General features: G+C 42.8%; 1 protein-coding gene and 1 pseudogene across 2 annotated transcripts in view; both read right to left on the bottom strand.

Annotated features, from left to right (window-relative positions):
- The window catches only part of AHCYL2 (adenosylhomocysteinase like 2), a 160,765-nt gene extending 154,065 nt beyond the window's left edge, over positions 1–6,700 (bottom strand). For both annotated transcript variants that reach the window (XM_045792663.2, XM_045792662.2), the window contains exon 1: positions 6,227–6,700. In XM_045792663.2, coding sequence (XP_045648619.2) covers positions 6,227–6,700 — 474 coding nt within the window. The remainder of the gene's footprint in view (positions 1–6,226) is intronic.
- A 2,290-nt stretch (positions 6,701–8,990) lies between these two features.
- Positions 8,991–9,677, bottom strand: LOC123789554 (small nuclear ribonucleoprotein F pseudogene; annotated as a pseudogene).
- Between the last annotated feature and the right edge of the window lie 3,869 nt (positions 9,678–13,546).

The following is a 13,546-nucleotide window of genomic DNA, read 5'->3' on the forward strand; positions in this document are numbered from 1 at the left end:
CCTGGTTTTCTGATTTTCTCTAGCAACTCTCAGCTCCACAGTTCAGCGCTCAGGGTGGAGAACCTGCTTCAGGGCCACAGACCTAAAAAAACCAGCACCGGCTGGCAAAGATGTGATTGCTAATGTTAAGCAGGAGATGCTGCGGCCTGGGTTACATCATTATAGTTCTGAATACCAGGTGCCACACTAACAACTCCCCCAAAGCTGCCCCTGTAACTTGATCTCACTTCTAGAGGCTGATGCTACTTGGGGATTTACTGACAATGGAGGGGGAAGTTGTAAGAGGACATGGTGAAAAGATCTGGGGGAACTGGATCAGCGGAGAGGATGAGAGAGTGGTAAGGGAATGAGTATTAGAAGATAATGGATAACTGGACGTCAGATAGTAAATGAGGTAAACAGAGATGTGAGGCATGGGGGTTTAGGCCTTCTCTCTGAGGAGTGCAGATTCTGAAATCCAAAAGGTTGCAGAGTGGTCTTCAGAGCAGCCTAGGTACAGGAGCTTAAGCAGATTTCACACGGGAATTTGGTCAGAGAAGGAGGGGGTTGGCAGTGTGGCAAAGCCTCCCACTGTTGCTATGGGCAGTGTTTCATCTCACTAACCCCAAAGGCATCACAGATTGGCAAAGCCTTGAGCAAGTTAATTATCCTCTTTGAGCCTATATTTTCTCATCTGTAAAATAAAGAGAATAATATTCATCTGATAAAGTTGTTATGAGGATTAAATGAGATGAGATAGCTGTCTGGCAGAGAGTAAGTGTTCAGTAAATGGCAGCCATAGGTGAAGAGTCATAACTGAAGCCAAGAGAAGAGTTTCCAAGAAAAGGTAGCCAACAGTACCAAAGCTGTTAGAGTGATCAAAAGGGTTCACACGGAGCACTGCAGCAGATAAGTTTATGGGAAAGATGAAGTCAGTGTTAGCCTCAGGTTACTTAACTCTCAATGACAGCTTTGCGGTATTCAGAAAGGCTCTAAGGAAAAGCTTGATTAATAGTCAACCAGCTCTAGAACTTCTGTACCCTTCCTTAATACAGGTTCTGAGCTTAGAAAAACCAGGTGCCCCAAACCAATATATTTCTACTGATAGAACTTTAAAGAAAAGAATAGGAAATCACTAGCTATTATTGCTGTCCAAGTATCCAGTGTCCAAGAAGGAAAATGGCTAACTGAATTGTTGCAGGATATAGTTGGGGAAGCGGGGACTAAAAATCATATATATCATGTCTTAAGTTATTTGATTTAATCAAAACAGTTTTAGACTCAGAACTATAACAGAAGAAATTTCAAACTACCTTCCTCTGCTCTGCTCTCTCAGGCTACAGGTCATTCAGTCTATAAAAAGCTCCTACAAATTCCATAGAAACCTGATCAAGCTTACTTAACCTTTTATTGGGTAAATGGAATTTCAGCTCCTCTAATTGTGCATACCACCTGAACACGATGGCAGGGTGATGGATCGGGGCAACTGTCAGAATTGTTCTCTCATCCACCTCAGTTGTACTTCTCTCTCAATTATTTAAACAAAGGCTACCATGAGAGAAACTGCACATTCTTTATAAACTCAACTCGACAAGGAGCCTGAATAAAATTTTCAACAAATCTTTTTTCCCCCTTTCATTACGGGATAGAGAAACACTTGCTGTAATAAAGAAACTCACTCTCCCTTCTTCACCAATTACCCATTTCTTCAATTAACTGGACAAGACATCAAATACACAACTGCAACTTCAGCTCTGAGCAACCTCCCAAACACCTCCTAATGTTCATTCAATCTTTCCCAGGCCCAAGGAGAACAGAATTCACAAATTATACTAATACAAAACATGGGCTACTTTCTCAGAAAACTCATAAATGTTCAAGTATATGGTAAGACCATTAAACAAGCTCGGTAAATAAAAAGAAATTGCCTGTTAAGGAAATAACAAAATCATCCACAAAAAATATACAAACTAACTAAGATCTTAAAAGTTCAATCTGAGCTTTGGAACACAGAAATGAAACTTCAACTGAAAAGCAAGACAGTCTGGGCTTTGGAGTTAACCAGATTAGAGTTCTGTTAGCTCCATCACATTACTAAATGTGTAACCTTAAGACAAATTCCTTAATTTCTTCAAGTCTGTTTTCTCAATAAAACAAAGATAACACTACCTATGTCCAAGAGCTCTTAACAAGGATTAAGTAAAATAGTGTACACAAGGCTCTAATACAGTGCCTGGTATGTAGCTGGAATACACAACAGTGTGCTTCTCCTAATTTTTAAAAGGCTTGATTAGAGACTCATTCATAAAGAAAGTGGGACTTAAAGAACAGGAAAAAAAACTGTTCCCTGGACAAAAGGAAAAGCATATTCTTAGGTCCTTCAGATTTATTTATAACTTTAAAAATAAGGACACATTTTTAAAAAATAAGGATGAATTTATCAGATGGTCAGTAAATTATTAATGTGAAAATGCATCATTGATCTTAGAACACTTTTTTATATATAAGATACTCTTCTTCGTTATAATTTTACAATTTTTTGAGGTTCTACATTTGTACTTTTTTTTCCCCCTGTCCTATTCCTAGAACCCTGACTCAGACCCTCCTTACTTTGGCAGTCTGACCTAAGGTTTAGGTTGCTTCAAAAGCAAAGTAAGGAGGCATAACTTAGACAGGCATAACTTAGAGTTCACTAAGTATTCTAAAAGACTTCTGGGAAAAGACCAGAATCCAGCATCTAAAATTTTAGAAAGAATCAGTGTGGTATAACAAAGAGGACACGGGCTTTGGAAATAGGTAAAGGTTTAAAACAGATTTGAGTCCTACCTCTGCAACTTGCTAGATATGTAACCTTGGGCAAGGTACTTTATCTCTCAGGACCTCATTTCTTTATCTGTAAAATGGAGATAATGCCACCTACATCTCAATGTGTTGTTGTCAATATTAGAAAAATACGGATAGAATAATTCCTGGAAGAGAAAAGACCAATGAATGGTAAAGATCAATCTGCCAACTGTCTTACTGAACATTCTGTAAGGCTGTACTTTCCTAACTGGCAAAAGCAGTCATACTGTTCCCACATTCCCATGCCTATAACCAAAAGGTTCTATTTTAGTAATCTATAATTAACCAAATCAAGAGCTTAAAGAATTCGGGGCAAGAAAGAACTAACATGGCTCAACTCATTCTCTGCTGACAGAAACAAATCCAGTGTAAAGTGGATACATTTGCCAAAAAAAAAAAAAAAAAAAAAGACTGCTTGAACATGGTCATTACCAATACTGATGTAAGCACAAACGAGCTGCAGTTCTTGGGATTGCAACCTTACTGTCAGAAAGTTTTAACTTTCCTGAAATAAATCCTCTCCTGCCTTGATTTCCCTGCTGCGCTACGACACTCTTACCATCCCATTTTTAAGAACACAGGAAAGAAATCCTCTCAACTATTACTACTGCATTCACTTGGAATTTATTTTCTATTTCACAAATCACTTCTTACAGAGATTTTTGGTTGGGTTCACTTGATATGAGCTTATGAAGAAAGACATTAATACAAATTTATGACAGCCACCATGACAAGATCTGATCCCCACAGCACCACAAGTTACACGACAGAAGTAGGAGCCAAAGATAAGATGTGACTAAGTAACCTGCATACCGTACGTTCATTCTTATTAACTACTGCGCTTGGGAATTCTGGCTCTTCTAAAAAGTTTATTTCCCTTGTGTGGCTAAGCAGAGTAACAGAGCTAAGAAAACTGATGACAAATACATGAATACTGTAAGGGAAACCATCAACAAAAAATGTGACTTCGGATAAATAAGCTTGTATGTGACAGTTACAAAATAAAAGCAGTAGTCACCAATTACACAGCCAAAGACAAAGGCAGCGATTTCAAGCCCTAGTACTCCCAGTCCCTCCCTAAAGTAAAAGCAGAAGGGCATCGAGGTCATAATGATTATTTAAATAAACAATCTAAGAATCAAGAAAGACTCAACAAATCAAAATGTCACACTGCAGTCCCTTAGTGAGGTGACTTTCAACCTGGGGAAAGAAGGACCATCTCCTGTACTTATTCAGTTTAGTCAATTCAATACCAAGAAAGTTAAAGATTCTGTCCCCAAAACTGAGCTCAGCAATGCCTTTAGTTGTGTCATACAGCTGTATCCTTGCCCAGAGCTTCAACGGCTTAACTTCCAGCAAAAGTTGTTTTCTGGTTGCAATTAACATTGTAAGGCAAGCTCAGCCCTGTCTTCCATAGCCTTGAGGCTGCTGAGTAAATCTAGAATCATGGAACCTACATTTTGATGCTGGAAAAACAGGAAGAAGGTGGTTCTTGACAAGGAAAACTGTCAAGAAGCACATCTAGATTTAAGAAAAACAGACTAATATGCTAGCCCGTGATTTTTTAACTTCTTTATGTAGAATCTATTGAACGGGCCATACTTTTAAGGGGAGGTCACAGGGGCATGCACTTAAATCATGATGGGAGGATGAATAAAATAAAATCATCCTTAATAATAATAGCTATCATCTCTTAAGCCCCTAGTATACGTGCCAACTTCAATGCTAAAGCCCTTTACAAATATTTCTAATCCTCAATCATATTAATATCCTCATTTTATACAAGCGGAAACTAAGATTCAGAGAATTTAGAAATTACCCAAAAGCTAGTTAGTGAGGATACTAGTATTGAAACCCAGGTCTGCCTGACTATAAATCCCATGCCCTAAAAGTAATTTGTTAAACACTATGACCCTCAAGAGAGCTAATCAAATTACAGATGTTACACAAAAAGATCCCTAATCACAGGAAAAAGATTTTTTTCAGAAACATTTCAGTTAGAAATGTTTCAGATTTCAGGACGTGTATCTAGGTACTACCAGCCCTAGGACCTATGCTGCCTCCTATAATTCCTCTCAGAGGAGTTTCATACTGCAAATGGCACAGACCCTGTCCTAAAGCACAATTAAACAAATTCCTTCAGTCTTGCGCCTGACATCATCTATCACCTGTATCTAAGGAATTAGAATGAAATGGTTACTTGCTTTACACCTTAATCGTGAGACTATAACAACAAAAGTTAGGCTGGATCCAGAGTTCCAATTCAGCCGGGTCTTACACAGTGAAACCACTGGAGACTTCACATCACTTTACTGCTGTTCTGACAAAGCAATTAAAAATCATTCACAACAATTTAAAAAAAAAACCTATAAATCACTGTATTCATATTATACCTTGGAAATTAGAGCCATAAATCCCTTTTTATATGATCCATATCTCTGTCTTTTCCAACATCTGCCCCTTTTTTCCTGTGCTGATTTAGCTTTAGAGAGGAGAGACACACCACGGATGGCCACTGTAAGGGTAATACTGGAGTATCACACATCTAGGCTCACTTCTTGGTGTTCTGAGACTACTGGCTCTTCAAAACTATGTCTGAAAGAAGCTGACGAATGAGACAGCCTCTCAATGACTGCCTTTCCCCAAAGTAGAAGCATTTCTTCCTAACACTTCCAGATCATAATGAAGGAACAGATGAAACAATCATTCTCTTCACACACAGCCTAATCATCCTGGTGGCCGACTACTAAGGAGAGGGAACCAACCTCTGAAGATAGAAGAGCGAAGAGACTCTTTCCATTATTACCCTTCCTACATTCAGAGAAGATGCAAGGATACCGCAGTAGCTAGAACGAAGGGCACAGCATCAGTACTGCTCTATGGAAGCGGTTGGCCGCAGAAAGGCAGAAAGTCATCATCTGTACAGAAAGCAGACGACTGAGGATTTCAATGCGAGGTTAACTACTGCTTACTCGTTCTCCAAATAGAAAAGATATTTCCACCCTTATTGTTGGGTGAACTCTCAGAAGCTGTATGGTTTTTCTATACCACCGGGGTCTTCTCCCTGAATAGTCTGGAATATAACACCTGGGAGTGTGCTGGCTGCGGAGGCGAAGGGTAGTATTGGGTGCCTCTCCTCCCCTGCCTATTCCAAGTAGTAGCGGAGAGCGCTACCTCCATGTTATTCACAGCGAAGTACGGCCGTGCCACCTGGAGTCTTCGCTCCCCAGCACTGGGGGCAGGTGGGGGCACCTCTGAGAGAGTGGATCTGAGGGGGAAAGGGCTCTCCCCGCTAGTACGATCGGAAGAGAGGGCGTGGAGGGTGGTGCTGCCATGCCGCGAGGATCTGCGGTTCCCCCTCCCGCCTCCCTCTCTCCGCGAGAGGCTAGCCCGGCCCCAATACCTTCTTGACTGTGCGCGGCGCCTCGGTGACGGTGCCGTCGGGGCTAACCAGGGCCTCACCGCCGTCGCGGTGCCGCTGGTGCTGGTGATGAGGGTCGCTCCGCTTCATGGCCGACGCCTGAGGCACTTTCCCGGCGGCAGGGCTGAGAGCTGCGGCGGGCCCCGAGCCCGGGCCAGGGGCCGGCGGCCGCTCCGCGGCGGGAGCTGGAGCCTCAGGGTCCCCGCCGCCTGCCGGGGGAGCCATAGCGCTCACAGTCGTGGTGGTCAGTCCCAGTTGCGGCTCCGCCTCGGAGGGGCTCAGGTCCTTCAGCTCCACCTCAGGCACCTTCGCGGCAGCCGCTGCTGTTACGACCTGCACCGACATCACCGTCTCCACTGCAACCGCCGGCTCAGACTCCTGCTCCGGCTCCAGCTCGGCCCCGCCTCCCGCCTCCCTTCCCCTTCCCTCCCCCATTCCCCCACTCCTCCCCTCCATCGCCTCCGCTCCCACCCCCTTCCTCCGCCCGCCCGCCCGCCAGCCAGCCCCGGCCTCTCCCGCCCCACCCCGCCCGGCCCCGCCCCGGCCTGGCCCGGCTCGGCTCGGCTCGCGCGCGAGGCGCCACGGAACCTGTAGTGCGCTTGCTCCGGGCAGCACGCGGCCAGAAGACCATGGGACCTCAGCCCCCGACCTACACTGCGAGCCACTGGGGGCGGGGCCCGCGACGTCTCCTGGGAGTCGTAGTCCCAGTCGCCCTGCCTCTGGTTAGTGGGATTCTGTAAGAGAGATGGAGCTCTAGCACCCGCGACTAACGGAAAGGAAAGGAGTGAGATTAGACGACACGATGTAGACGATGAGGAAGAAAGTCTCCTGAGGAGTTGCGGCTTCCGGGAAGGGAAAGCCAGGAACCCTAGGGTGGGAAAGGTGGGGGAGGAACGACTCCCCACCCTGACAGCATGAATTTCCTCCGTCTGTGCGCGTCTGTGATCACGTGGCCAGACATTTAAAGGAAAAGCGGAGACGTCACGTGGGGCGAGTGCTGGCCTAAGGCTTAAAGTGGCTTGGTTTTTTCCTTTCTGTGAAGTCTGGACCCCCACGCAGCTTTCCGAATTTTAATGGCTAAGTTCGTAGAAGGAATAAAAATAGGACCTTACCTGCTGTGGCAAATCCTGTCACGTTTTGAGTTTGGAAGTTTAAAATCAGTCTAAAAAAGAAGTTAGGTATCACTAGGTCGAAATTTCAAAACTAAGGAATAATACGTAACCTTAAGGAAGGCCAAATCTGACCCATTAATTCTACCAGAGAAATAATATGAAATTCGGATAAATACGTAAACAGAGAGGCGTATTAACTAAAATATGAGCAGTAATTTCCTTAAGTGATGGGATTTGAGGTGACTTTTTACTTTGTAGTTTTATGTTTTTTTCGAGGTTTTAGCCTGTTTATTGATGCCGAAGTAGGTTTTTAGATGAAACTTTTGTTTTATTTTAAAAGATGTAAACACAAAGACGTATAATGGTTTTATTTTTAGTAACAAAAAGGTTTTGAAATTAATGTCCAGCAATAGGGGAATGGTTATAGCCTTTAAAATTTAGTTTGCCAAGAACTTTTTTTAATCATGAAGAGAAATAAATGCTTATGATAATATGCTAAAAAAGCAGGATACAAAATTTCACATTCCATAAGATTTTACTGTTTAAATAATATTTGAAAAAATACATTAGAGGGACCTGGATGGATCAGTTGGTTAGGCATCTGCCTTCGGCTTAGGTCATGATCCCAGGGTCCTGGGGTCACGCTCCCTGCTCAGTGGGGGGTCTGCTTCTCCCTCTCCAGTGCCTACCACCCCCCTCGTGCTTGCTCTCTCTCACTCTCTCTTTCTCTCTCTCAAATACATAAATAAATTCTTTAAAAAAAGAAAAAGAAAAAATACATTAAAATGCAATTGAGTGACAGATTATGGGTTAGGTTATTTCCTCTCTATACTGAGGGATCCTGAGGCAAGGGGGATATTACAGTTTTGGTTGTTCAGAGAGTAATTGATGGCTCTGACAATCCCAGAAGACCTCTGGACATCTAGTCTTTAGAGTAACTAAATTTTCCCTGGCAAGGAGAGGGAGAAATCATCTGCCTTGATCTCCTACTTCTTTGTTACAGCTGTCTTGGGAAATCTGTTCATTTGTGGAGTTGTTTTACCCTGAATGGAGTCTTTTGTATCCTGGTCTTCAAATTTATGCCTAACACTATGTGTTGGAAGACATGTGAGCATTGCCATTTCCACAAAGCCCACAAGTCCACCAGACCCAAGGGCTTCTTAAGGTTTCTTTTCACACTGTGCCTTTCAGAATTTCCTTCCTGTTATAAAGAACCAGCCCAGAGCTTCATCCTCCAGCTGTCGGAGCAGAGATTAGCAGCTCTATAACTGATTTCTTTCTTCCCCCTAATACACAAGGGACCTGTGGTACAGCCACCTGGCATGTGTCGGAGCTCATAGACAGCAGCTGCCTACCTGGACTGCCACTAGAATTGATTACTGAAGGGAGGAATTAATTCCTCAGTGGGATGTGGTTACAAAACCTAAGGAGTTGGAATGCTGAAGGAAACTGATATTCATCCTTTATTTATCCAGACACCCTCCGCTGGTTAGGACCAAACATCAGGGCACACTCCTCAACCATTCTCAACTCCATCCTACACACCTGCTGCTTCTGCCATCTTTGTTACTGAGGGACACCAGGCACAGTTGAAGATGGAAATACCAAGCTGGAAACAAGATGATTAAGCACAAGTTTGTGAAATATTTATTTGTTAGTTTGTTTTTCAAAGTTCCAAAGATACAAGAGTATTTCGTGAAAAGTAAATCATCTTCAGTTCCTCTCCCTGCATGCAACCGGTTAAGTTTCATCTGCAACCTTCTAGAAATATTCTATGTATTTATGTATGTATTCTCCTTTTTACAAAGAGTAGCCAGGAGCCTTGCTGCTTTCACTCAACAATGGAGATAGCAAACCCAGAGAATTACGTAGAATTGGAAGGGTCCTCTAATCCTCACATTGTAAAAATAATGAGATTAATAATTGAGGTTAAAATGATTTACTTAGAGTACTTCAGATTTAGCAGCAGATTCAGGACTAGAAGTCAGAGATCTTTATACTGCAAGATTATCTGTCCAATAAGAAGTATGGGATTGGGCAGTCACTGAGTACATGTGGTCCATGACTTCCCACTGGGTATGGAGGGCCTTGTTGTGTTTCTATATAGCACTCTCCTTCCTCTGGGTTAGGATCTTAAAACTTCACCAAGATGTCCAGGCAATGCTCCACCAAAAATTCTTCTGTGTTTGCAAGCTGCATGTTCAGATAGCCATCTACAGATACCAGATAGCCTTTGTATTCCATTCCAGACTTCGGTTTCACCATGCTGCCTTTCTTGTCAATCCATTCAGGAAAGGTTTGGGATTGAGGGACAAACTCATCGCAATTACAAGCAAATGCCACAGGCCACTCACTGCCGAATGAGCTGTCGTCTGGCCCTTGTGACTGGAGGAGCCACGGCCAGCAGTTTATGAAATATTTAGACTATAGTTCTTCCCTACTTGTTCTATTCAGCTGCTACACCCTGGCAAGCAAGAATGTATGTGCCATGTGGGAAACTGGAAGAACTTCTGAGGTATCTGACCAACCCAAGAGAGAAAACTTGAAGATAATCAACATTGAGAGTTCCCCCAAGGAAATGGGCCAGCCAGATCACTCTTGATGAAGACCATACCCATTTTCAGAGTTTCCAGAGAACCATTTAGTGTCACATTCTTAAGTACGAGCAGATAGACAGTCCTCAGATATATGAAGAAAACCTTTAATACAAAAGACAGAGACCAACATAAGCAAGGAGAAATAAATAAATGACTTAAAGGAAACAGAGACTATGCATCAAGAAAAAAAATCAAGACCAAAAAAAAAAAAATCATGAATATCCTCAGAGACTTAAGATACTGTATTTCTGAAAGAACATGCTATTTTAAGAAGTGAACATTGAGAAAACAAACATGAGACTTTTAAAATGAAAGCATGGAGCAGACTTTTTTTAAACTCAATAAATAAAAAGAGAAAGAAATTAAAACCGGGAAAATTGCATTTTCTTTTTGCTCTGATTGTTGAAGAATGGTGGCTTGTTTCATGGTTTTTAAATTTGTGCCTAATGCATGTTTTAACATGATAGATGGAATGCATTGTGTAGCTACAGTTTTCTGGAAAAGTTGGTCTTTTAGGAATTGTTTTTCAGATCTTCAATAAGTTTTTTCTTTAAATTAAAAAGAAGAAGAAGAAGAAGAAGAAGAGGCTCCTGTCTGACTCAATCAGAAGAGTGTGCGACTTTTGATCTCGGGGTCATGAGTTCGAGCCTCACGTTGAGTGTACAGATTACTCAAAAACAAACAAATTAAATGAATTAGAAGACCAGTCCAAGAAGTCCAACATCTGAATAATAAGAGTGCTAAAATGAGGTGACAAAGTAAATGAGATGTGTGTGTGTGTGGAGGGGGATGTGAATCAAAGAAATAATTTTTTAAATTTCCCAAAACTGAAAGATGAGAATTTCCTCAATGAAAGGGGTCATTAGGTACCCAGCCCAACAGATGAAAATAGACCTACATTAATATACATCATCATAAAACTTCAAAATTCTAGGGACAAAGAGATAATCCTTTAAATGTCTGGAGTGGGTCAAGGAATCAAAATTTTACAAAAGCTCAAGAGTCAAAGATGTTGAACTTGTTAAAATTAATTCTGGAAGCTAGAAGATAATTCTTTCAAATACCTACTCTGTTTACCTTCCCTAGAGAATGAATGGACAGAAAGCCAGGTGTGAGAACGGCAGTCATCTGACTGCTCAGAATTAGATAGGAGATCAGGGAGCAGTTGTCCTGTTTTCATTTTTACCTTCTGAAGTACCCGCTGCCTCCAATTCAAAGTCTTCTGGGCATGTTGCAATATAAGTTTTCCCTCCTGCTGGCTAAGACTTTGCTTTTTCAAATCTGCCAAATTACCACTCATCATTTGCTTTCCAGCTTTGGAAGCTGTTACTATTGGCTCCTCCCCCTGCTGCTCTGTTTTTCCTGTAGGCAAAGATTGAAATACCACTAAATCCTGATACTCTGTATCAAAAAGTCAAATGATAACGCCTCAAATGAACATTCAAGAGGTAGCATTATCATGTTGTTCAGACATATGGAAGTAAATATAAAAATCTTCTAAAATAAATTGGTTGACTCCCAAGAACAGGAAATGATGGGGTATCTGGTGGAGTCAGGTCTCAAGACAGCTGTGTTAAACAAGACCCGTAGAACAATTTGACTTTTCACACTGTATCACATGCAGCTCAAAAGAAGTTGAAAAGATGCAAAGAAAAAGTTTAAAAGCAGGCAAAAGCGATACATAAACAGTTTATGGATACCTAGCTGCATATGCATATTTGAAAGCACAATAATGGACTGGAAGGCAACCCACGGACCTCAAAGAGTTGTTTTTCTGTCAAAGAGAGGGAAATTGGGAGGAAAAATGGACCGGGGATGTTGGTCACAGGGGACGTTAGCTAAATCTGTTATACTTTATTTCTTTAAAAAATAATAATAATAAGCTGGAAGCAAATATGGTAAAATAATTTTTTAAAAAGGAGTTAATTCTGAGTAGTGGGAATATGGGTGTTTATTAGGTTGTTCTTTGTGCTTTTCTATATCTTTTCAATTTCTTAGGTGAAAAAAAAAATGGAACTCCAGCAGGCAGAGGAAGGGTTGGGGCAGTGGCCAGACCACTTAAAGGAAGTTGGGACCAACAGAGGCAGGCCTCCCCACCTAGGAAGATGGATGGATGCCTAAACTGAGTGTGGCAAGGGACGCAAAGGAGCAGTTGAGGGAGGAAGTGCCCAGGCACTGAATGCCTGGAGACCTCTGTTCTCAGGGCAGCAGCCAGGCCACAGGGAGCTCCCCAACCAAGCTCTTTTTGGACCGTGAGGTATCTCATCCAGGGATCTAGTTCAGGAGCTTTGGTAGAAAAGTGCTCTGTGACTCAGTCCTGAAAGCTGGAGCTCCTATGAAAATACTGCAAGATTTCTTGCTCTGCTGGAATGTCATGGTCCTGGACCTCCGTCTGCCGCCTAACGTAAGTGTTCACAAAAAGTGGGCTCACAGTGCCCTCTCGTGGTTACAGCATCTCTGCCAGCCTCCACGACCAGAGGTAGAAAGGTAACATTTCTGAGCTTTTAAAGCCCAGTCAACTCCCCCTATGTCCCATTCCTCATCCTTTATATAAGTATTCCCATTAAAGAAAGAAGGGACGGAGGGAATGTCCACGGAGGTGAAAAGAAAGAAAATTGTTAACATTTTCCCTTATTTCGGAAAAGATCATTAGACCACACTGATACATTTTACTGTTTTGAATACTCTTGTCGATAAAGGTTAAAAAATAGCTATATCCCCACTGAGAGAGGCACTAATGGCAAGAATGAGTGAGGTAAGCAAGCACCAGGGGGTTCAGGGAGGCCAGAGGGAACCCAGCACAGAAAACCTGGAGGGGAGGAAAAATCCAGAGCCAGAGCTGAGACTGGAGAGTCTGGATTTGGTTAGTTAGGAAGACCCTGGGGCCGGGGTCCATACGAGCTGTGAGGCTGTGCATAAGTCATTTTGCTTTGCTGAAGTTATTTCTTCAAAAAACTAGCTCCTCTAATCCCTCTGAATTGAACAGGAGGCAGCCAAGAGCCCGCCCTGGAGCCAGATACTGGGAGAATCCCCGCATTACCACTTACTATGTGGCCTCGCTGAACCATCAAAGCCCTCTGTGCCTCACAGATCTGTTGTGAGAGTCGATGCGTTAATGTATGTGAAGTGCTTGAAAAGAGCCTAGCAAGCATTCAGTGGGAGTTAGCTATGATTATAATCGTTTGTGTGTAACGTACCGAGAATACGATCAGATCATTATGCTACTTCCCTTTCCCCTAAAATCTGGCTCTGGGCAGTTTTGCTTATGTCCCCATCACAGAAACAAACCTGGTCAGTACTCCGCAATAGCTTCCCAGTCTGCGAGTATCACCCCCTTTCCTCTAGAGATCCTTTCCCCATGATCCTGAGTCCTTGCAACCCACTTCCCCATCTTCTACTGACATCTTTTTGGAGGAGGTGGGGCTAACAGGCTTTCCTCGGGGAAGTCGGAATTCCTTTGACTGCCCAGCTGTGGATCAGAATGCACTGGTCTTACTGACACCCCTTTTAGAACGAAGAGGTCCCCAGAGGTGGGAAGCAGGATTGCCACCGGAGCTATGCTCACCGTCACTAGCGGGGGGGGGGGAGGGGGC

The sequence above is a fragment of the Ursus americanus genome, chromosome 3 (genome assembly GCF_024610735.1).
Source record: "Ursus americanus isolate L20-20 chromosome 3, mUrsAme1.1.p, whole genome shotgun sequence".
NCBI classification, from domain to species: domain Eukaryota; kingdom Metazoa; phylum Chordata; class Mammalia; order Carnivora; family Ursidae; genus Ursus; species Ursus americanus.